The sequence below is a fragment of the Astatotilapia calliptera genome, chromosome 3 (assembly GCF_964374335.1).
Source record: "Astatotilapia calliptera chromosome 3, fAstCal68.1, whole genome shotgun sequence".
In the NCBI taxonomy this organism is placed as follows: domain Eukaryota; kingdom Metazoa; phylum Chordata; class Actinopteri; order Cichliformes; family Cichlidae; genus Astatotilapia; species Astatotilapia calliptera.
The window spans coordinates 667,074-692,382 of NC_137424.1; the positions used below are offsets into that span (position 1 = coordinate 667,074).

General features: G+C 46.5%; 1 protein-coding gene and 2 long non-coding RNA genes across 3 annotated transcripts in view; all 3 read left to right on the forward strand.

Moving 5' to 3' along the window:
* The window catches only part of LOC145426125 (protein NLRC3-like), a 77,062-nt gene extending 63,211 nt beyond the window's left edge, over positions 1 to 13,851 (forward strand). Inside the window, exons 6-8 of the mRNA XM_080299647.1 lie at positions 9,160 to 9,333; positions 13,092 to 13,138; positions 13,298 to 13,851. Of these exons, the coding sequence (XP_080155773.1) occupies positions 9,160 to 9,333; positions 13,092 to 13,138; positions 13,298 to 13,851 (775 nt within the window). The remainder of the gene's footprint in view (positions 1 to 9,159; positions 9,334 to 13,091; positions 13,139 to 13,297) is intronic.
* Positions 1 to 24,878, forward strand: part of LOC145426168 (uncharacterized) — a 537,068-nt gene extending 512,190 nt beyond the window's left edge. The window contains exon 2 of the long non-coding RNA XR_013906898.1: positions 24,479 to 24,878. This is a non-coding gene — a long non-coding RNA (uncharacterized LOC145426168). The remainder of the gene's footprint in view (positions 1 to 24,478) is intronic.
* On the forward strand, positions 15,520 to 15,957 carry LOC145426044 (uncharacterized). Its single transcript, XR_013906818.1, has 2 exons — positions 15,520 to 15,667; positions 15,744 to 15,957. It is a non-coding gene; the product is annotated as an uncharacterized LOC145426044 (long non-coding RNA).
* Positions 24,879 to 25,309: the final 431 nt, after the last annotated feature.

Below are 25,309 nucleotides of genomic sequence, written 5' to 3' on the forward strand. Positions count from 1 at the left end.
CCGCGCCATCTTGGATCCAGTCAGTGCAGGATGGTAGTCATTCAGACAGGAGACCACTGATTTTTTTAGGAACGGGAATGATGGTGGATGTTTTGAGGGACGTCAAGACCACTGACTGGCTCAGGGAGAGGTTGAAGATGTTGGTGAACACCTCTGCCAGCTGGTTGGCACACGCTCTGAGAAGCCGGCCTGGGATGCCGTACGGTCCCAGAGTTTTGTGAGGGTTGACCTTTTTAAAAGTCCATCTCACAGCTTCTATTTTGAGAGTTAAAGTTACAGCCTCACTGTCCTCCTGAGGGTAGAGGATTTGTTCTCTGTCATCTGCATCAAAACGAGCATAGAAGTTGTTAAGCTCATCTGCGAGAGACGCTGTGGGCTGAACACTGCCTGTGTTATCCTTCTTGTAGTCAGTGATGCAGCATAGTCCATTCCACAGTCTCCTGGTGTCAAAGCTGTGGTAGCTGGACTCCATTTTGTCCTTGTAGTTCTTTCTGGCCTTTTTATGGACTTTCGGAGGTCATACCTGGTTGTTTTATATGCATCAGCATCCCCTGAGTTAAACGCACAGGTCCGCACTTTGAGCTTGGCACGAATGTCTTTATTTACCCAGGGTTTCTGATTTGGATATATGCAGACAGTGGTTTTAGTGATGGTATCGTCCATGCATTTTCCAATATATCCAATGACAGAGTCTGTGAGTTCATTGATGTTGCCATCAGCTGCATGTCTGTGAAGGTTCTCAGTCATCCAGGTCATCGTAGTCAAAGGAGCTTGCAAAGAAAAGCGTCTGGACTTGTAGTCAGACAAGATGGCGCCAGTATGTTCGGCTCGCCGTCACTCCTCCTCCTGTTTTTTAGTTTTTTGTTTGCTGTTCTCTGCCTTAACTGTGGAAATCAACTCGCTCCGGTCTTATGACCGGCAAACTCTCTTTATTATTCGAGACTCAGCAGTGTCAGCACCTTTGTCCTCTGTCTCTGACGGACAAACAAGCGGTGTGCCTCCACTGTTCGATGGTATTCCACCTTACCTACGTCGCACCTGGTTCCTCCCTCCCAAGCTACACCGGAAAAAACGTTGGAGAAGACGAGGGAAGCGAAGTGGTCTCCTGGCCCGCACAAAGGCATTTCTATCACTCTCCTGCCTGGCTGATCCTCCCCTCGCTCAGATGGGTTTCTGCTACTCTGCTGCGGTGAGGGGCTCACTCCAGCCCAGAGGACCCTGGGTGCAAACCGTCTCTCAAACTCCGCCTGCTGTTGCTCCGGCTTTACCGGTAGGCCCGCTTCTTGGCCCGCGCCTCCCTCGGTCATCTGGCTCACTCCTCGCCATGCCGGCGGCGGCGTTCTCCTCTGGTAGGCGACTCTCTGCCATCTCCGGCCCTCGCCTGGTGTTTGCTCCCTTCCTGCGTGACTCTCCGGGTCCGTCGCTCGCTGTTTCCGTTCCGGGTCCTCGGTCCTCGGCTCTCCTACAGCCACGGATCCGCAGATTTGGTGCTACAAACTCTAATCTACGCCCACTCACCCGCATATCAACCCCGATGACACCTACTGATCTCACCTTATCTATGGCTTTGATCAACACTCGCTCCCTCTCCAATAAGACGTTTCTGCTCAAGGATTTTTTCTCTTCTTATGACTTGGATTTTATGTTCCTGACGGAGACCTGGTTACGCGCTGGTGAGACTGTGGCTTTCTCTGAGCTTCTTCCTCCAGGCTGTTGTTTTCTAAACACTCCCAGGTCCTCTGGCAAAGGCGGAGGCCTCGCCTGTGTTTTTAAATCTGTTTATGACTGCCATCAGATTTCTTTTTCCTCTTATTCCAGCTTTGAACTACAGCTTTTTAAACTAAACTCATCCACTCCGTTACTGATTGCAGTGGTATATCGTCCTCCCAAATTTAACAAGGACTTTATCAGTGAGTTTGGGGAATTCCTTTCAGGACTTTCAGTAGATTTTGATCATTTTCTTATTGTTGGTGACCTGAATATTCATGTGTGCTGTCCATCTAAACCCCTGGTTAGGGACTTTGTTTCACTGTTGGATTCCTTCAACCTTACTCAGTGTGTGTCTGGCTCCACACATGAGAAGGGTCACACTTTGGACCTTGTCATGTCTCACGGCTTGGGTATCCACATCTCTGAAATTTGTGAGAGTGCGTGTATCTCCGATCATTTTCCTGTTCTATTTTCTGCCACTGCACATTGTTCTGATGCTGCAGTTAAACCTCCTTCACGCCGTCTCCGGATCATCAATACCCATGTACCATCTCAGTTTTCTGCTGCTTTTAGCAACTCTGAGCTCTCCATGGCGGACTGGATTGGTTCCTTGTGTGCAGAAGATTTAACTGCTCTTTTTAACTCAACATGTACTTCTATTTTGGACCTCATCGCTCCCTTAAAAACACTCCGTCCCAAAGCTCATGCTGAACCCTGGATTACAGACTCTGTTCGTGCTCTCAGGCGCACCTGTAGATGTGCTGAGAGAAAATGGAAAAAGGACAAGTTGCACATTTCTTTTAATATCCTCAGAGACTCTCTTTCAATCTATCAGAAAGCCGTTAAAGAGGCCAAGTCCTCCTACATATCAAACCTGGTTAGCAGTAGTGTCCATAAACCTCAGACTCTGTTTCATGTTTTAAATTCCATTGTAAATCCTTACACATCCACCAGCCTCACACCTTCTGCCACCCTCTGTAATGATTTTCTAAAGTTCTTTGTAAACAAGATTTCCTCCCTGCAGTCTCTCATTCCATCCTCACCTTCCAATCCCTGTGTTTTATCTTTGTGCCATTCTGCCTTTAATCAGTTCGAACCAATCTCTCTCTCTCAGCTGCATGAAATAGTCTGCAAGGTTAAGACTACCAACTGTTCCACCGATGCTATCCCCTCTCGGCTTCTGAAGCAGGTTCTGGACTCAGTCGGACCTTTCCTTCTGGTCCTGATCAATGCCTGCCTCAGTTCTGGTTGCTTTCCAACACCCTTCAAGCACGCCGTTGTTCAACCTCTCCTTAAAAAGCCTAATCTAGATCCATCCCTACTCTCTAACTATAGGCCCATTTCCAACCTCCCTTTTCTGTCCAAAGTACTGGAACGAGCCGCCCTCACGCAGCTCCAGCTATTTCTCGACAATAACAATCTCTATGAGAAATTCCCGTCTGGTTTTAGAGCTCGGCATAGCACAGAAACCGCCCTACTGAGAGTTTTTAATGATTTGCTTTTAACTGTTGACTCTGGTTGTGCTGCTGTCTTAGTAACCCTGGACCTGACAGCAGCCTTCGACACTGTTGATCACAACATACTGCTATCCCGCCTTCAACATTGTGTCGGTTTAAAGGGCACTGTCTTAAAGTTTTTCCAGTCCTATTTGAATAATAGGAGTTTTTCTGTTCACCTTGGTGAACTGTCATCTCCCAGAGCTCCTTTAACCTGTGGCGTACCTCAGGGGTCCATACTAGGCCCCCTGTTGTTTATTCTGTACTTGCTCCCTCTGGGCGATGTGCTCCGTAAACATAATGTGTCCTTCCACATCTTTGCCGATGATATTCAGATCTACCTCCCTCTGAGGTTAAACTGCAATGTTTCTTTGCAGCCGCTACTCTCCTGCTTGTCTGACATTAAGACTTGGATGACTCTTAACTTCTTACACCTTAATGAAAGCAAAACTGAAGTCATTGTGTTTGGGCTTCCTAAAGATCCCAACTTCTCTCTTGACTTTTTGGGACCCCTAACCTCCGATTGCACTTCTTCCATTAAGAGTCTTGGTGTTATCTTTGACAATGCTTTTAAACTTGATAAACAAATCAGCTCTGTAGTTAAGGGATCTTTTTATCATTTGCGGATTTTAGCCAAAGTCAAGTCTTACCTTTGCCGGAACGATCTAGAAAGAGTGGTCCATGCTTTTATTACTTCACGGCTAGACTACTGCAATTCCCTCTATGCTGGCCTAGATCGTTCCTGTCTACATCGCCTTCAACTGGTGCAGAATGCTGCCGCTCGCCTGTTGACCGGTTCAAAAAAAAGAGACCACATCACTCCGGTTCTCTGCTCTCTCCACTGGCTCCCAGTTGCCTTTAGGATTGATTTTAAAATCTTACTGCTGGCTTTTAAGGTTTTAAATGGCACTGCACCTTCTTACCTGTCAGAACTCCTTAGTACTTATCGCCCCAGGAGATCTTTGAGGTCAGCCGACCTGATGCTTTTAGATGTTCCCAGGTATAAATTAAAGACAAAGGGAGAGAGGGCGTTTGCTGTGGCTGCACCTAGACTGTGGAACAGCTTACCTCCTCACGTCAGACTCTCCAAAAGCCTAGAAACTTTTAAAACCGCTCTTAAAACTCACCTCTTTTCATTGGCTTTTAGAAAGGTTTAATTTATTTGTTTTATTTATTTTTATTTTCTTTTATCAGCGAGGTGTTACTACGAAATTGTGTTCTATTGTATTTTTATCTGTATTTACTGTACAGCACTTTGGTCAGCCTTGGTTGTTTTTAAATGTGCTCTATAAATAAACTTGACTTGACTTGACTTGACTTGGACTTCTTTAAGTTGCTTGAAGACGTTTCACCTCTCATCCGAGAAGCTTCTTCAGTTCTAAGGTCAAATGGTGGAGAGTCCCAGATATAAATCTAGTGGGAGTAACCCCCCACAGAGGGACAAAAGGACCCCCTGATGATCCTCTAATCGCCTGAGCCAAGGTGCGAAACTGGGTGTGGGTCCCAATCAGCCAGAGTTTCGGGTGTGTTCATTGTGAAACCTGGCCCCACCTTATCATGCGAATTCCTGAGGTCAGATGGCCCAGGATGTGAGTGGGCATTAAGGCGTCTGGGAAGGGATCTCAAAACTGGATTATAGATGGCAGAGAGTTGGTGTCGTAAACCCCCGCCTCTGTTCAAAGATGGTCGCTCACAGTGGACATAGATGGCTTCTTTCACTCCTCTTTCAAACCATCTGTCCTCTCTGTCCTCTCTGTCCAAAATGTGAACATTGGCATCCTCGAAAGAGTGTCCTTTATCCTTAAGATGCAGATGGACTGCTGAGTCTTGTCCTGTGGAGGTGGCTCTTCTGTGTTGTGCCATGCGCTTGTGAAGTGGCTATTTGGTCTCTCCAATGTAGAGGTCTGAGCATTCCTCGCTGCACTGTACAGCATACACCACATTGTTAAGTCTGTGTTTTGGCGTTTTGTCTTTCGGGTGAACCAGTTTCTGTCTGAGCGTGTTGCTGGGTCTGAAATACACTGGGATGTCATGCTTGGAGAAAACTCTCCTGAGTTTCTCTGATACACCGGCTACATAGGGGATGACAATGTTGTTGCGTCTTTCCTTCTTATCCTCCCTCGCTGGTGTCTGGTCTTCTTTTCTGTGCCTCTTTGCTGACTTTAAGAAAGTCAGCGAGGGAGGATAAGAAGGACAGACGCAACAACATTGCCATCCCCTATGTAGCCAGTGTATCAGAGAAACTCAGGAGAGTTTTCTCCAAGCACGACATCCCAGTGCATTTCAGACCCAGCAACACGCTCAGACAAAAACTGGTTCACCCGAAAGACAAAACGCCAAAACACAGACTTAACAATGTGGTGTATGCTGTACAGTGCAGCGAGGAATGCCCAGACCTCTACATTGGAGAGACCAAACAGCCACTTCACAAGCGCATGGCACAACACAGAAGAGCCACCTCCACAGGACAAGACTCAGCAGTCCATCTGCATCTTAAGGATAAAGGACACTCTTTCGAGGATGCCAATGTTCACATTTTGGACAGAGAGGACAGATGGTTTGAAAGAGGAGTGAAAGAAGCCATCTATGTCCACTGTGAGCGACCATCTTTGAACAGAGGCGGGGGTTTATGACACCAACTCTCTGCCATCTATAATCCAGTTTTGAGATCCCTTCCCAGACGCCTTAATGCCCACTCACATCCTGGGCCATCTGACCTCAGGAATTCGCATGATAAGGTGGGGCCAGGTTTCACAATGAACACACCCGAAACTCTGGCTGATTGGGACCCACACCCAGTTTCACACCTTGGCTCAGGCGATTAGAGGATCATCAAGGGGTCCTTTTGTCCTTCTGTGGGGGGTTACTCCCACTAGGTTTATATCTGGGACTCTCCACCATTTGACCTTATAACTGAAGAAGCTTCTCGGATGAGAGGTGAAACGTCTTCAAGCAACTTAAAGAAGTCCAGACGCTTTTCTTTGCAAGCTCCTTTGACCATCAGCTGCATCCACAAATATCTGCCAGTCAGTTGTCTCAAAGCAGTCCTGTAGGACCTCCTCAGCCTCTCTGTCCCATTTGTAGATGACCCTGGAAACTGTTTTTTCCTGTTTCAGTCTTTGTCTATATGCAGGCAGCAGCAGATTGGAACAGTGGTCTGCCTTGCCAAAATCTGAGTAGGGGAGGGGTTTGTAGCACTCTTTGAATGGAGTGTAACAATGGTCCAGTGTTTGATCACCTCTTGTGGGGAAGGAGATGTGTTGATAGTATTTGGGGAGAACTGTCTTCATGTTGGCTCTGTTGAAGTCTCCCGACACAATAAAGGCAGCTTCGGGATTTTTGTTCTCAAGTCCAATAATGATGTTATATAGTTCGTCCATAGCCTTAGCTTTATCAGCATGTGGAGGAATGTAAACAGTTCAAAGAAGAACTGAACTGTCTTTAATGGTCAGCAGCTTGAGGCTCTGAGAGCAGTAAGTTTTTAAGATGCACACATCTCTAGCCCACAAAGAGTTAACCATAAAGCACACCCCTCCTCCCCTTTTCTTGACTGAGTCCTTCATTCGGTCTTCTCGGTAAACAGTGAATCCATCCGGCGTGACGACGCATTTGGGGACGCTGGGCTCCAGCCATGTCTCTGTGAAGGCCAGAACGCAGCAGTTCCTGATGTCTTTTTGGTGTTTAATCCATGCACGCAGCTCGTCAACTTTGATGTCCAGAGACTGGAGATTCGCGAGAAGGATGATGGACAGAGGTCGCTTGCTGTTTCTCTGTCGGGATCAGCGCAAAACTGTGGCGAGTTTCCCCCTCTTTGTTTTCCCTCGGCGTCGCTCGAGTAAACAAAGGATCCCAGGCAGCAGAGCGTCCACGGTGTCGAAACCCGCTGTAAAGTCCGAACTGGCTGACAAATGTAGCTCCAAAAGCGTTTGTCTGTCATACCGAGTGTATGATCATGCTGTGCGCACAGAAATAGAAAGCAGTACAAAATAAATAATAACATTTTTGCTGAGATGACTGGGAGCTCTCGTCGGTGTGGCCATCTTACGGCGCAACCGGAATCCGGAACTATGCCATGAGTACCATTCAAAGAGAGTTGGGGAATGGCTGCAATCCCAGCATTGTAAGATGGTGACAGATGTACCCTTAGGCCCTCTGTTATGGTCGCTGTGTGGCAGGCAGGATGAGGACCCAAAATGCAAACTCACGGACTCAGGGGATAAACTCAAAATGCAGCTTTATTGCTGACAAAAGATAATAGGAAAACTAAACTGGGAAAAACTAACATAAAGTTCACCAGGAAACACAGGGGGAATCACACACAGCATGAGGGAGAACGCGACGCCGAACAGAGGGAGACGCAGACAGAAATACACAGAGGGTTAACGAGGAAAGTGGGACCACACGGGGAACACAGCTGACACAGATAACCATAACGAGACAGGGCGGGGTGAACATAACACTGACGGGAGACGGGCAGAGTCAAACAGGAAGTACAGAGGTTCAGACAGGAGGAGAGAGAGCACGGGGAAAACACAGACATAACAGGCTGGGGAAACATGGAACAACCACAAAGGGAGACGAGGGCTCATAAATACACAGAGGGCACACAGGGGGGGGAGAGAGAGCACGGGGAGAACTTAGACATAACGGGCAGGGGAAACATGGAATAAAACATAAGGAGAGACGAGGGCTCACAGATACACAGAGGGGCACACAGGGGGTAAAAGCCACGAAGGGAAAACACTTAGGGAACAACACAACAGGGCAACTCAGGAAACATGGCCTAAATAGGGAACAAAATACAAACATACAAGAAAACTAAGAATACTGGGCCAACATGGCCCAGGACCATGACACCCCCTCCTCGATTCAGAGATGGTTTTTCCCTCCTTGACTCCCCACTCAAACCACCGTTTACTCTCTGTCCAGAATGTGTATATCCTCATTATTGAAAGAGTGCCCACTGGCCTGTAGGTGTAAATAGACTCCAGAGTTCTGGCCTGACGATGTGGCTCTTCTGTGTTATGTGATCCATTTCACCAAAGGTTGTTTGGTTTCCCTGATGTTTAAAACATTAATCATATAAATTTTCTCATGATAGTCTTTCTGGTTAGCAAAACTGTGCACCTACCCTTGTCTACCAGAGGAATGATAATATTGTGGTCATTACTAAGTGATGGGAGTGCCTTCCTCTCCTCCATGCTGATGTTGGGTGCTGAGGGCTTTGCATTGTTGAGACAGGCCGAAACTTTGACAGGCAAAGTTGTCTATGGCGTGAAGATACGAGATGTGCAGCACCTGAAACTACGGATACTGCATGCCTGTGCTTGCATTCCTCCTGTGGTGTTGCTATCAGTGTGTGAAGTGTGGGAGAAGAGGGTTGCATTGACAATCCAACACAATGGGCAGCACATTGAACCCATTTTATAAGTGGTCAGAAACTTGTAAATAACTCATGAAAGAATAAAGTTACATTGAAACCAAGCACACCATTGTTTTTCTTGTGGCATTACCAATAAGTCTGATGTGTCACATGGCCCTCTTCCTATTGAAAAAACAAAAGTTGTATCCAAGATGGCCGAAATCTAAATGGCCACCATGGTCACCACCCATCTTGAGGAGTTTGCCCCCTCACATATACTAATGTGCCACAAACAGGACTTTAATATCACCAACCATTCCCATGTTATTACAGTGTATCCATTTAAATGGCCCACCCTGTATATTGTTTTCCATTGTGTATGTCAAAATCAAAATTCTCTGATAATATAAGGTGTTTAAAATAATCTAATAAAGACTTGAGACAAATGTCATCTATGGGGAACTGTCACTTTTAAATAAAACAGCACTAAACTGAATTGTTTGTCATTTTATCTGAAAAATAAATAAAACAAGACAAAAACAACCTTAATTGAAGTGTTCACAGATAGATTGTTGTTTTGTGTGTCTGTAGTCTGTCAGGCTGTCTGATCAAAGAGGAAGGCTGTACTACTCTGGCCTCAGCTCTGAGCTCCAACCCCTCACATCTGAGAGAGCTGGACCTGAGCTACAATCGTCTAGGAGACTCAGGAATTAAGCTGCTTTTGGCTGGACTGAAGGATCCAGGCTGGAGACTGGACACTCTCAGGTATGGAGAGAATGTCTGATAGAAGAGGAAGAGCTGGAAACATTTCCTGTGTCATCAATTCCTGGTTGTTACAAGAGACATATGTGTCTGAGGTCTCTAAGGAGAACTTCTCCAGGTACAATGATGACACCTCTCTGTTTCACACCATTTATTCATTATTTTTATAGATCTATGTAAGTTTAATGGCACAGTCAAGTTTACGAAAATCTTTTTTCTTTCTCTGACTCTACATTTCCTTTAATAGATTAAGTTCAAGTTAGACAAAGTCATAGAATATACTTACACTAGCTTAGCAAAAAAAACTGGAAGAGTGAGAAACTCGAGCTTGATCAGAAGAGGAAAAAAAAAAAATATTGTGAAGTTCTATCATCAGACCCTGACAACCACAATGTATGTTTATACAACTTTGCTAAATTTATATATATATATATATATATATATATATATATATATATATATATATATATATATATATATATATATATAAGCACGGAGGGAGGTTAGCCAACTAACGGAGTTGCAGAAAGGTGCGGCAAAGAAGGTGCATAAGAAATACAGCAAACTGTCCATACCTGAGGCCTTGGTAACTGCCAAGCAAAGACTCACAGCCTTGGCCAGCCACTTGAGGAGGTACACCAGAGAGATAGAAGGCAGGAGAATAAACCAGCTGTTCTCCACAGAACCAGCAAAGGTTTACTCTCAGTGGCAAGGGAACAATAAGAGAACAGCACCACCAAGGCTGGAGACGGAGCAATACTGGAAGAGCATATGGGAGAAGGACGCAACCCATAACGGCAATGCTCAGTGGCTAGTGGATCTGAGGGCAGACCATAGCGACCTCCCTGAACAGGGTCCAGTAACCATCACAGTGGCAGATATCCAAGAAAGGGTCTCCAGTATGAAGAGTTGGACAGCACCAGGGCCTGACATGGTTCACGCCTACTGGCTGAAGAAGCTGACTGCACTCCACGAGCGTCTGGCAGCACAAATGAACCAGCTGCTAGTTAACAAGAGACACCCGGAATGGCTAACCGAAGGTCGAACGGTCCTGATCCCCAAGGACCCCAAGAAGGGGCCGGTCCCCTCCAATTACCGACCAATAACCTGCCTCAGTACTACATGGAAGCTCCTGAAGATGAACAGGCACATGGGTCAATACATGAGTGGGACACAGAAAGGGATTGGCAAGAATACCAGAGGCGCAAAACACCAGCTACTGGTAGACAGAACAGTCAGCCGAGACTGCAAGACCAGACTGACCAACCTGTGCACTGCCTGGATTGATTACAAGAAGGCCTATGACTCAATGCCCCACAGCTGGATACTGGAATGCTTAGAATTGTACAAGATCAACAGGACCCTAAGAGCCTTCATCAGGAACTCAATGGGGATGTGGTGTACAACACTAGAGGCCAACTCCAAGCCCATAGCACAAGTCACCATCAAGTGCGGGATCTACCAAGGAGATGCTCTGTCCCCACTGCTGTTCTGCATAGGCCTGAACCCCCTCAGTGAGATCATTAACAAGACTGGCTACGGATACCGACTACGGAATGGAGCAGTTGTCAGCCACCTCCTGTACATGGATGACATCAAGCTGTATGCCAAGAGTGAACGAGACATCGATTCACTGATCCACACTACCAGGCTATACAGCAATGACATTGGAATGTCGTTCGGACTGGAGAAGTGTAGTCGAATGATAACAAAGAGAGGGAAGGTAGTCAGAACTGAGGGGATTGAACTACCAGAAGGCAACATTGCAGACATAGAGGACAGTTACAAGTACCTGGGGATCCCGCAGGCAAATGGGAACCATGAAGAGGCCGCTAGAAAGGCTGCAACCACCAAGTACCTGCAGAGGGCCAGGCAAGTCCTGAGGAGTCAGCTGAATGGTAAGAAGAAGATCCGGGCCATCAACACCTACGCCCTGCCCGTGATCAGGTACCCTGCTGGGGTAATAGGCTGGCCAAAGGAGGAGATAGAAGCCACTGACATAAAGACAAGAAAGCTCCTTACCATGCATAGATGGTTTCACTCCAAGTCCAGCACCCTGAGGCTGTACGCTAAGCGGAAGGAAGGGGGCCGGGGACTGGTGAGTGTCAGCACCACAGTCCAGGATGAGATAACGAACATCCAAGAATACATTGGGAAGATGGCCCCAACTGACCGAGTGCTCAGTGAATACCTCAGGCAGCAGAAACCCAAGAAAGAGGAGGGAGATGAGGAACCATCATGGAAAGACAGGGCCCTGCACGGTATGTACCACCGGCAGATAGAGGAGGTGGCTGATATCCAGAAATCCTACCAGTGGCTGGACAAAGCTGGACTGAAAGACAGCACAGAGGCACTAATCATGGCAGCACAAGAACAAGCTCTGAGTACAAGATCCATAGAGGCTGGGGTCTATCACACCAGGCAAGACCCCAGGTGCAGGCTGTGTAAAGATGCCCCAGAGACAATCCAGCACATAACAGCAGGGTGCAAGATGCTAGCAGGCAAGGCATACATGGAACGCCATAACCAAGTGGCCGGCATAGTGTGCAGGAACATCTGTGCCGAGTATAACCTGGAAGTCCCAAGGTCAAAATGGGAGATGCCCCCAAGGGTGGTGGAGAATGACCGAGCTAAGATCCTGTGGGACTTCCAGATACAGACGGACAAAATGGTGGTGGCTAACCAACCGGACATAGTGGTGGTAGACAAACAGAAGAAGACGACCGTAGTGATCGATGTAGCGGTTCCGAATGACAGCAATATCAGGAAGAAGGAACACGAGAAGCTGGAGAAATACCAAGGGCTCAGAGAAGAGCCCGAGAGGATGTGGAGGGTGAAGGTAACAGTGGTCCCCGTGGTAATCGGAGCACTAGGTGCGGTGACTCCCAAACTAGGCGAGTGGCTCCAGCAGATCCCGGGAACAACATCGGAGATCTCTGTCCAGAAGAGCGCAGTCCTGGGAACAGCTAAGATACTGCGCAGGACCCTCAAGCTCCCAGGCCTCTGGTAGAGGACCCGAGCTTGAAGGATAAACCGCCCGCAGGGGCGTGCTGGGTGTTTTTATATATATATATATAACATGCAACAAAAAAGTGCTTTGAAGAGGAAATACACAATATTTAATAATATATTTAATGATAAAATGAAACTTTAGAATAAAATAAAAGCTGTCCTGTTCCATTGATATCACCAAAATTAAAGCAGACATGTTTTGAGGGTGGCTTCAGTAACTGTGGTAACTTGTTCTGTGGGAAAAAAATGCCTGCTGACTGAAGATTCAATTCAGTTATATTTATATAGTGCCAAAACACACTTCAACAACAATTACTTCAAGGTGCTCTATATTGTATGGTAACAGACTAGAGGATTCAAATCAATCAGATGATAATATTCACATGACTTAACTCCTTAACTGTCATTGGCTGTGTCAGAGGAGCTGTTGAGTTACCATGGTTACATGAGCTCTGCTTCATGTTGTCAGAGGTCATGTCCAGTAACCACACAGACACCAAGCGAAGAAAAACACCTGGCAGCGAAGGCAGGGAGGTGTCCTTTCCAGCTAAACAGAAGAGGAATATAGAAATAATGAAGGTCACATATTGAATCAGTCATATTTCATTCAATACAGTGGTGTACTGACAGATCCAGGATCAGTCCTGTTCTTTTATCAGTGTCTAACAGTATTTGTATGAGGGCCATGTAATGTCCATGTGTGCATGCTGAAAGAGACTGTGCTAGTCTGACCCCCCTCCTCCTTTCAGGGTGGAGCCTGCTGGAGTCCGATGGTTGAGACCAGGTCTGAGGAAGTGTAAGTGTGTTTTTAATGTGATTCATGAAAACAAAGCAGCACACATTCAACCATCTTCATCATTCACATCTCTGATGTCAGGAGTCATCATCAAAGTGTCAATAAATGAACAGATGATGGATCAATAACTGCAGCTGGATTGTTTGTTCTCTCCATCAGATTCCTGTCAACTCGCAATTGACACAAACACAGTACACACAAAGCTCAAACTGTCTGACAACAACAGGAAGGTGACACATGTGGAGGAGGTTCAGCCATATCCTGATCATCCAGACAGATTTGATGTTTATGAACAGCTGCTGTGTAGAAATGGTCTGACTGGTCGCTGTTACTGGGAGGTCGAGTGGAGAGGAAAGGTTTTTATATCAGTGAGTTACGGAAGAATCAAAAGGAAAGGAGACAGTTATCGCTGTTTGTTTGGACAGAATGATCAGTCCTGGAGTCTGTACTGTTCTGATGAAGGTCCTGAGTCTGTCTGGCACAGTAAGAAAAAAACATCCATCTCCTCCTCCTCCTCCTCTGTCTCTAACAGAGTAGCAGTGTATGTGGACTGTCCTGATGGCACTCTGTCCTTCTACAGAGTCTCCTCTGACACTCTGATCCACCTCCACACCTTCAACACCACATTCACAGAAACTCTTTATCCTGCGTTTTTGGTGGAATCTGATTCCTCAGTTTGTCTTGTTAAATTCCGGTTCTTTTGGATTCTTTAGGGCCAAGAAAGACACGGCTCAAAAGTGGTACTTTTACTTTAAAAATGATCCTTATTTTACATATCCGGGATATGGAGACCTGACCACAAAACACACAACCCCAGGTCTGAAGCACAAACGGAAGCCTAGGTATTTATATACTTGCTCTCTACGTCACACCACACTTTAAGTTTTGATCAAACAGCCGAGTTGGTTTCACTTTCTACTGCAATTACCACGCTTCTGCAAAAGCATGCAGTTTCCTGTCAGCACTTTTGGCACAGAGTGTAGTCAGAGTTAGGCCTTTCTTATAAAGCAATATAATCAGCATATAAACATTTAAGATTATAAATTTAAACCTCAACAGTCTGTACTGAGCTGAGTGTAAAGTCAAATTCAGATTTATTGTCAAAAAGTATATGTACAGACCATACACAGGAATTCAAAATTGCAGTGCTCCCACAGCCCTCAGTGTACACTTAAACAACATAAAACATGTAACTCTTACATACACAACAGTGTCCAACACAATTTGAGTGTTCAAGTGCACGTGGGGTGGGGGAAGATGAAGAGATGATGGAAAATTGTACGATTATTACAACTGTATTTAGATTGTTTTGTTGATCAAATTGACAAAAATGCTTCAAAGATCATCCTTTTCTTTTTATATAATCCTCTCTTAACTAGCTGAGATCATGACCGCATTTTATGTTTTAATAAGATAAAGGCAGATGGCTTAAACATGAACTGAGCTGCTGAATTGGGACTGGCAGCAGCTCCTGGGCCAGGCAGATCCCAGTGTACTAATGAGAAGTGAAAGAATTGAAAAAGGGAAGGGAGTGTGGGGCACGAAAATGAGCAGCTTATATTGCTGAGGGTGTCATTTATAGATAAGAACCAGAGGGGGCATATTTGGGAGGTGTGGCCCTGCTCCTGAAATTTACAATTACAGGATATGCTCATTTCATGTAACCAATGGTGAGAAAATAACTTGTTCTTTATAAATGATTATATGATTGTTGTAGTTCATGCAGTAAATACTGTGCACACTGTTGCTGTACTCTGCAGTGTTGTTTGACTCCTTTGCAAAACCAAATTAAATTTCACAAAGTCAGCTTGCTTGTTTTGGTAAGTGTATTTCAGATTTACATAACAAGTGTGGATGGTATGACTACAGTCCTAGTTTTGGGTGTGTGCCATCATCCTCAAATAACTGTGTGAATTTCCAGCAGAGGTTGACGTTATCAGTGTAGTGGCCCGAGAAGGCTGATGAGAGCCAAGTGTGCAGGGCTTGTGGTCACAGGTGGGAGTGGGAGCAGAAACATAGATGAGCCTCACACGTCTCCAGTGATCTGAACAGATCCATAAAATTATTTCCCCCCCTCTTTATTTATATAGTTTTTACATGTAGTTTGGCATATCAGGTCAAAAAAAAAAAAAAACCCCAGTAACAAACAGTACAAAGACATAACTTTTAGGCCATTACAGTTTGGATGGTTTTTAAGAACTACTGAACAGCATATAACCAATCCCCATCTCAAGGTCCAATCAAATAAAGGAAAAAAAAACAACACACAAAGAATTTAAAAAAAAAAGGGGGGGGGGGGGGGGACATAAGAGAAACAAAACAAAACCATGGTGTCATGGTCCCTGTGCCTCCCCGGCCAGCCCAGTGTGGCCACACTCTGTCTCTCCTACCTGTCTGCCTGGGCGGAGCTCTGATTGGGCTCCTGCCCTTGGCCCACGCACCTGCAGCTGATCTCGAGCGGATTGCAGTTCTCTGGCTCTTAAGGCTGGGGCTCTGAGCTGTTCGTCGCTGGAATATTGAGTAACTCTCGTTAGTATTGCCTGGCTTCCTTGCGATTCTACTGTTCCCGTGTTTGCCTTCGACTTACCCTCGTCTGTGTAAACAGGTTTACCTGGATCAGCCCTTTTGTGACCCCTGGACCCCGTGAGTAGGAGAGTGAGCTGAGCTGCTTGTGTGGAGACTGTTTGGACGAGGAGCAGAGCGAGTGCGAAGAAGTGTGTCTCCCCAGCCAAGTGATCCCCGGGACCCTGGTGTTTCCCCCCCCTTCACGTGTATATAGTGCACCAGTGTGATTAATAAAGTGTCGTTGAACTGTGCTACCTCAGTCTGCGCCTGAGTCCGTTCCACTCCCGTGACAGAATATTCCAGCCACCATGGACTCAGCAGATTCAGCTTCCTCCCCGTCTCCCTCCGCCCCGGTCACACTGGAAGCGATCTTACAACGCCACGAGCGAATGCTTGTTCACCTCAGCGAGAATGTCGCTGCCTTAACACTAGCAGCTGCTCAGCGCACTCCATTGCCGGAACCCTCGCCTACCAGCGAACCCGTCATCAAGCTCCGCAGTAAGTGCTGCCTCACCGGTTCCGGTCCCGGCTGTGTGTGAGTTTCATCTCCCCACACCTGAGCTGTTTTCAGGGGATGTAGGGAAGTGTGCGGGTTTCCTTATGCAGTGCGCTCTCCAGTTTCGCCAGCGGCCTCATGCCTTCTCTAATGACGGGAGTAAGATCTCATATTTTGTTCAGTTGCTACGAGATCGTGCGCTGACCTGGGCACAAGCCGTGCTGAGCGCTAGTCCCGAAATTACTTATGATGATTTTTTGTCTCTGTTCCGGAGTGTTTTTGATAAAGGCTCCACTGCTGCGGCGGCTGGTCTCCGCCTCATGAACCTGAAGCAAGGTAAGCGGAGCATGGCAGATTTTTCAGTTGACTTTTGGACACTAGCGACGCAAGCAGGGTGGGGGCAGGAAGCATTAAAGACGGCACTGCTAAACAATGTGAGTGAGGAGATTAAAGATGAACTAATGGTGCGTGAGTTACCCTCCTCTTTAGGTGCGATCATGTCCCTATGCATCCGAATAGACGATCGCCTGCGTGCACGGCGAAGCACGCAACGTCGCTTCGCTCAGCCTCGGCTACCGCGGGACGCCTCACCGGGGCCTGGAGCGGCACTCGAGCACGGCGAGGTTGAGGAGGAGGAGCAGCCCATGCAACTTGGACGTTCGCAGCTCTCACCCGCAGAACGTCAACGGCGTATGGCTGCCGGTGAGTGTCTATATTGCGGCCGTCAGGGCCATTTTGCCTCTTCATGCCGCGCACGGGCAAAAGGGCGCGCTCGCCAGTAGTTGAGAGAATACTGGTGGGCGATATAACTACTAAAAGTTCTCTCCCCCGGCTTATGTTGCCTGCAAAACTCACCATTAAGAATGTTACCCACTCTCTTCAAGCTCTAGTGGATTCAGGTGCTGAGCAGAGTTTCATTGACGCAGCTCTGGCGAAAAAGCTAAACATCACACTACACGCCCTACCCGATCCGCTTGCTGTCACAGCCCTGTCTGGGCAACGCTTGTCGGACATAACCCAAATCACGGAACCCCTGTCTCTTACTCTCTCGGGTAACCACTCAGAGCGCATCGAGCTTTTCGTGTTTCAAGCACCGCGCACCCCCCTTGTATTGGGTTATCCATGGCTGCTCCAACACAATCCGCACATCGATTGGAAGAAAGAGAGAGTAACCGGGTGGAGCATCGAATGCTACATGAACTGTCTCCAAGCTGCACCCGCTCCTACCACATCTCCAGGGCCTGACCAGCCGGTCGAGCCTCCGGAATTGACCTCGGTCCCGCGTGTTTATCATGATTTGGCTGAAGTGTTTAGTAAAGATGGGGCGCGTTCACTCCCCCCTCATAGACCGTATGACTGTGCGATTGATCTCCTGCCTGGGGCTCCGCTTCCCTCTGGTCGTTTGTACAGCATTTCTCAGCCAGAGAGGGAGTCTATGGAGAATTACATTGCTGACTCTCGCTGCGGGCATCATTCGGCCGTCGTCCTCCCCGGTGGGAGCGGGGTTTTTCTTTGTTGCTAAGAAAGACAAGACCCTTCGCCCCTGTATCGACTATCGCGGGCTTAACAAAATCACTGTTCGTAACAAGTATCCTCTGCCCCTTCTTTCTTCTGCTTTTGAGTTACTTCAGGGTGCCACGATCTTCAGTAAGTTGGACCTGCGCAACGCCTACCATCTGGTGAGAATCCGTGAAGGGGATGAGTGGAAAACGGCCTTCAATACTCACCTAGGCCATTTCGAGTACCTTGTGATGCCTTTCGGCCTGACCAACGCCCCAGCCGTGTTCCAGGTTCTTGTTAACGATGTTCTCAGAGACTTTATTAACCGATGTGCTTTTGTCTACTTAGATGACATTCTCATCTTCTCCAAATCTAAAGCGGAACATGAGGTCCATGTAAGGCTGATCCTGCAGCGCCTGCTGGAGAACAGGCTCTTTGTTAAAGGAGAGAAATGTGACTTCCACATGGATTCAGTGGCGTTTCTGGGCTACATCATCACCAGAGGGGACTTGAAACCTGACCCGGCAAAAGTTCAGGCAGTGTTGGACTGGCCCAGATCGCCGGCAGCTTCAGCGCTTTCTGGGGTTTGCTAACTTCTACAGGCGTTTCATCAGGGATTTTAGTAAAATTGCTCTGCCTCTCTCTAGGTTAACATCACCCAAGGTGCCATTCCACTGGGACCTGCTGGCTCAGGAAGCCTTCTCTCGCCTCAAGGAACGGTTCGCCACCGCCCCGATCCTTCGCCAGCCTGACCTCACCCTGCAGTTCGTTGTGGAGGTGGATGCATCGGAGTCTGGAGTAGGGGCCGTGCTCTCCCAACGGTTCGAGGGTAAGCTCCACCCCTGTGCTTTTTTCTCTCGTCGTCTTTCCCCAGCTGAGAGGAATTATGACATCGGAGACCGCGAACTTCTGGCCGTAAAGCTGGCTCTGGAGCAGTGGAGGCACTGGCTGGAGGGAGCTGCACAGCCGTTCATTGTCTGGACCGATCATAAAAATCTCGAATACATCCGCTCGGCGAAACGGCTCAACTCACGGCAGGCCAGGTGGGCTTTGTTTTTCACCCGGTTTCATTTCACCATCACTTACAGGCCAGACGCTCTTTCCCGGCAATACGCCGCAGTCGGGGAGGAGTCCGACCCTGGATCTGTTCTGCCCACTTCCTGCGTTATTGGAGCAGTTACGTGGGAGATCGAAGAGCTCATCCGGGAGGCACAAGAAACCGACCCTGATCCTGGCACGGGCCCCCCTGATCGACTCTTTGTTCCGGCGGCTGTCCGGTCCCGGGTGCTCCAGTGGGCTCACACGGCCCGTTTTTCCTGCCATCCAGGAGTTAACCGCACCACTGCATTCCTGCGCAGGTATTTCTGGTGGCCCGCCCTCATTAAAGACTCACGGGAGTACGTCACCGCCTGCACCACTTGTGCTCGAAATAAGCACTCCAATCAACATCCGTCTGGATGTCTGCAGCCACTCTCCACACCCAGCCGACCCTGGTCCCACATCTCTCTGGATTTCGTCACTGGTCTGCCACCATCTGCAGGTAACACTACAATATTGACTGTCGTTGACCGTTTCTCCAAAGCTGCCCATTTCATTGCGCTTCCTAAGCTCCCCACAGCCTTGGACACTGCCCGACTCCTCACCACGCACGTTTTTCGGCTCCATGGCATCCCTGAGGACGTTGTCTCGGACCGGGGCCCTCAGTTCACGTCGCGGGTGTGGAGGGAGTTCTGCTCTGCCATAGGTGCCAAGGTGAGCCTCTCCTCTGGCTTCCACCCGCAAAGCAACGGCCAAACGGAGCGCATCAACCAGGAGTTGGAGGCCGCCCTCCGCTGTGTCGCCTCCCATAACCGGGCCATCTGGAGTGAACACCTGCCGTGGATAGAGTATGCTCACAACGGTCACACGTCCTCTGCTACCGGTGTGTCACCCTTTGAGGCGTCTCTGGGATACCAACCACCTCTGTTTCCCATGGTTGAAGGTGAGCATACTGTTCCGTCTGTCCAACATCACCTCCGCAGGTGTCGCAGGGCCTGGCGGGCCACTCGGGCGGCTTTACTCCGGACGAAGGAACGGAATAAGGCACTCGCGGATCGCCACCGGACGGCCGCCCCTGAGTATGTGGTGGGGCAGAAGGTATGGCTCTCCACTCGCTTCGTGCCCTTACGTGCCGAATCCAGGAAGCTCTCCCCCAACTTCATCGGCCCGTTTGAAGTCTGTGCTGTGATCAACCCTGCATCCGTCCGCTTGGCGCTGCCACGCAACATGCGTATTCATGATGTGTTCCATGTCTCTCAGGTCAAGCCGGTGGTCTCCAGCCCGTTGTGCCCTCCTTCCAGGCCCCCGCCGCCACCCCGGCTCGTGGGTGGCCAGCTGGTTTACGCCGTCTCGCGCATCTTGGACTCCCGCCGCCGGGGTCGGGGTTTTCAGTACCTGGTTGACTGGGAGGGCTACGGGCCAGAGGAACGTTCCTGGGTGCCCCGGTCGGCTATCGTGGGTAGGGACCTGCTCCGTGACTTCCACCGCCTGCACCCGGGTAAGCCTGGTGGGTCGCCGGGGGGCTCCTGTTGAGGGGGGGGGGGGTACTGTCATGGTCCCTGTGCCTCCCCGGCCAGCCCAGTGTGGCCACAAGTGTTTGTTGTTTTTCTCTCACTCTGTCTCTCCTGTACCGTGACACATGGTACTGAGAGTTAGTCTGTTGTCGAGGTTGTAGAAAGACAGGATCTAGGTTCGGAGCTCTGAATGCAAGGCAGTGCATTTATTTACAGTGAAAAAGTTAGCAACAGTTCAATGTGCAAAAATAATGATCAGTCGTGTCCTCCTTCCCGTGCTCAAACAGTGGGTGGTAGTGAATATCAGTTCCTCCTCCAGCTGATGGCATAAGTACAACTCCGGTTTCATGTGAAAAAAAATTATTGTGCTAGCGTACGTGGTTCCGGTTCTACAGGGATTTAAAAATAGTTATGCAAAATGGAGCATGCCTGCTTCGACCGGTTTTAAAGGGTTAAGAGCTGATCAAAAACTGTGCAAGACTATTGTCATTAGATCCACCAAAAATCTAAGTTTCAGCATTTTCTGTCTGAATGTCAGAAAGTTATTAAGCAATGAATGCTAATATTGGTTTGCTAGGTGTGCCTTTGATAATTTGGAAAATAAGCTTTAGCTAATTAGCCCAAATCAGCTAGCCACATATAAATTAGACATTCAGAGCTGTCTTAGATTAAAAATGGAGGCATGATTGATCAAACTTGGTCTTTGACAACCAAACTTTCAATTTTATAGGGGATTTCAACTTTCTATACATTTATGATTCTAAAATTTAGAAAAAAAAGTTTATTAGCATCCTTAAGTTTTTCATGTGCAAGCTAAAAATGAAGATTAGCTTGTTAATTAAGAGGTCCTAATCAAACAGAAAAACAAACTAAGCTTCATACAAAGAAATATTACGGTATTTGTTTAATTAATTAATTTATTGTTCTTAAACAAAGAAACATACATAAATTGCAGGTTTTTCAATGTCCTCATTTAGGTTAAAGCGGAGTGTGTTTGTTTCAGAAACATTCCCAAAAGTCATAAGCATATGGCATTCTAATGACTCTCTAAGCCTGAAGGGAAAAAGAAGGAACACACACATGTAAATGAAGTGCTTAAAACATGCGGTTATCCTAATTGGGCTTTCATCTAGTCAGCAAAGAGGCACAGAAATGCATGGCACAACATAGAAGAGCCACCTCTACGGGACAAGACTCAGCTGTCCATCTGCATCTAAAGGACAAAGGTCACTCTTTCACGATGCCAATGTACATATTTTGGACAGAGAGGACAGATGGTTTGAAAGAGGAGTAAAATATGTATGTCTGCCATATATAATCCAGTTTTGATATCCCTTCCCAGACGCCTTAACGCACACTCACATCCTGGGCCATCTGACCTCAGGCAATCAAATGATAGGGTGGGGCCAGGTTTCACAATGAGCTCACCCGAAACCTTGGCTGATTGTGACCTACACCTGTTTTCACACCTTGACTCGTGATTAGTTAGAGGATCATCAGCATCATCATTGTCCCTCTTCGGGGGATACTCCCACAGGGCTTAAATCGGGGGATCTCCACCATTTGAACTTAGAACTGAAGAAGCTTCTGGGATGAGAGGTGAAACGTCTTCAAGAAACTTAAATAAGTCCAGACCCTTTTCTTTGCAAGCTCCTTTGACCATTGTAGTGTATATTTCAGTGTTTTCTTTCTGTAACGCTACCGATCTCCGACCTGTATCCCCATGTGATGTCTGTGTTGTGTGTGTAAGGTCGGGGGGTCCTATTTCACTGCAGGGCAACCTGCACATGGCGAATAAAGCCTTGATTGATTGATTAATTGATTAATTGTTGTAGCCTGTCTAAATGCTGCTGCTAGTGGTTCAATACAAATTGCAAAAACTGAAGGGGAGAGTGGGCATCCCTGTCTGGTGCCCCTCAGGAGACAGAAGCTGGAGGATGTCTGGTCATTTGTTCTGATACGAGCTGTTGGGGAATTATATAATATTCTTACCAGTTTATGAAAGAGTTTCCAAAACCAAATTTGTGTAATGTTGCAAATAAAAATTTCCAGTTAACTCTGTCAAACGCTTTTTCTGCATCTAGAGATAATATTGTGGTTTCAATGTTTTTACTGTATGAGTAGTCTATTAAATTAAGTAATCTACGTGTGTGTGTTGATGAGTGCCTACCTTTTATGAAACCAGTTTGGTCAGGATGAATTAAAAGGGGGGTTATCTTCTCTAATCTCTTTGAGAGAGCTTTGCAGATTATTTTAAGGTCTACATTTATAAGGGATATTGGACGATAGCTTGAGGGAAATAAAGGGTCTTTGCCTGGTTTTAGCAGGAGACAAATGTTGGCAGAATTCATATATGGTGGTAGTCTGCCATTTTCCTTGATTTCCTGCAACATTCCGTGGAATACTGGTGCCAAAATTGTCCAGAATTCTTTGTAGAATTCTGCAGGGTAGCCGTCTGGACCTGGAGCCTTATTATTGGGCATACTTATCAGGGCTTCCTGGAGTTCACCTGGTGTCAGTGGCGAATCCAGTGACATTGCTTGACTGTCTAGTAATTTTGGAAGAGTTATGTTGTCAAGAAACTGATCAATTTCATTTTTAGACGGGTTTATTTGTGGTCAATATAGAGTTTCATAGAAATCCCTAAAAATGTTGTTTATTCTTCCAGGGTCATATATTGTGTTTCCAGATAAATCTTTAACAGCACATATAGTTTTTTTTTCTTTATTTTTTTTTAACTGGTTAGCTAGAAATCGACCTGATTTGTAACTGTGTTCAAAATTCTGCAAGTGAAGTCTTTGTACTAGGAATTGTGTTTTTTTTATTACTAATTTAATTTAATTCTAGTTTTGTTTTGCATATTTTGTTCATTATTTCTTGATCTTGGTTGCATGCGTAGGCTTCTTCTAAGGATTTGATGTTTTTTTTCTAGTTCCTGAATATTTTTGTTTTTTTCTTTCTTTATGTGTGATGAGAAAGAAATTATTTTACCTCTCATAAAAGGTTTTCCTGCTTCCCATAGAACAGAAGCTGATGTTCCGGGAGTGTCATTAAAGTCTAAATATGAAGTCCACTCTTTTTAAAAAATATTTAATAAACTCTTCATCTTTGAGCAGCAATGTATTGAATCTCCAGTTTTTACTTGGTGTAGCGTTCTTCTTATGTATTAGTGTTAAAGATACAAGAGCATGATTGCTGACAGCTACAGGATGAATCTCAGTGTCTGAAATATCACTCAGCAGTGAGCTGCTGACTAGGAAATAATCCAGACAAGAGTAGGAGTGATGGACATGTGAGAAGAAAGAATATTCCTTACTGTTGGGGTGAAGGGAGCGCCACGCATTGCAAAGGCCATAGTCGCTCATATACTGTTTGATTATATTTGTGGACTGCCAATTGCGCTGAGTTCCTGTTGTGTTGAGCCTATCCATTTCTTCATTTAGTCCAAGGTTGAGGTCGCCTCCAAGAATAAGTGTGCAATCAAGGTGTTCAGAGAGTGCACTAAAAAATCCGTGGATGTCATGATCCTGGGCCATGTTGGCCCAGCAGTCTTAGTATTCATGTCTTTTTGTGTATTGCTCCTTATTTGATTTCCCCTTGTGACTTTTATCCCCTGTGTGCCCCTCTATGTATCTGTGAGCCCTCGTCTCCCCTCCTTGTGTTTCATTCCATGTTTCCCCAGCCCACTATGCCCGTGCTCTCTCTCTCCTCCTGTCTGCACCTCTGTGTACTTCCTGTTTTACTTTGACAGTCTCCCGTCAGTGTTATTTACTCCTGCCATGTCTTGTTATGTTTATCTGTGTCAGCTGTGCTCCCATGTGTGGTGTGGGGATGAACAGAAAAGTATTTTACCAGCATAATATAATCTGCAGTATGATCATTGCTTTAACAATGTAACAGATAGCTTTAAGATGGCCTTAAGATGTTTATGATGATATTAACTTTGTATTTCAGGTGCAGTTATAACTATTTTATACATATTGCATATCTGTGCTTATTTGAGTTGAGGTTCTTTAAAGGTCTTAAGCCTCACTGACGTGACTGTTCAGGTGATACATGCTGAGGGAAAACTAGAACATAGAAGGAATTGCAATACATGCTTACAAAACACTTAGATCAGGTCATTTTATATTAAGGTTTTAGTAGAGGTTCTTGGTTAAAACATTTATTTGGTAGAAGACATACACATAGTCTCAGTGAGCTTCTGGTCTAGTGAAAGGTCAGAAGTGCAACAGGTGAATTGAGAAAGAGCATTTGAGGTCGAGACACAGACAGTAGGAGGTGAAGAGGTGACACAAAGAGCATGTGAGGTCAACACGTACACACACATTAGTTAAGATTTATTTAGAGGAGAGATTAGTTAGGTCTAGACGAGAAAGAGGAACAATTCATTTTAAGATAAGAACGGAAAGTACCAAGCCATGAAAATAGAAGATGATTTTCTGGGTGAAAAGTCATGATGATGTTGATCTGATCTATGTATAAAATGTACCGGTGATGCATGAAGGGGCGTCAGTAAACAAACCCTGATGTTATAAAATAATTGTTTGTGCCTTAGTAAGTTGAAGATCAATTGCTGTTTTCAGTGATCTTCCCACGTGTGAATTAAAATCTTCGTTTGACTTCACCCGGCCGGACCAGTGTGGTTATTTTTCGATCACCTCTTGTACCCTTTCTCAACTTTTGAATCTTAACATTTGGGGGCTTCGTCCGGTGGTTGAGTAAGGGAGAAAAGTGGAGGTGTGAGCGGTGGTCCGAGGTGGTCAGACGGGCAGACATGAATTCCAGTGGTTGAAGTGAGTGGGCATAAGCCGGCTTATCCAAAAGGTAAGGCACTACCTGTTGAATTATTTCCAAAGTGTGCCAAATTGGACATGATAAAATTTAAGTCCACTCACTGAAGTTACTGGTGGATGTCTGTTTTGATTTTGATAAGAGTCGGAGGATCTAAAGCAGTTGGACTGCTGGTAATGATTGAATGCGGTTGGACCGCTTAAAGGATTTAATACGGTTGGACCGTGGGAAGCAGTGGACTGCTTAATGATTTTAGTATGTTAG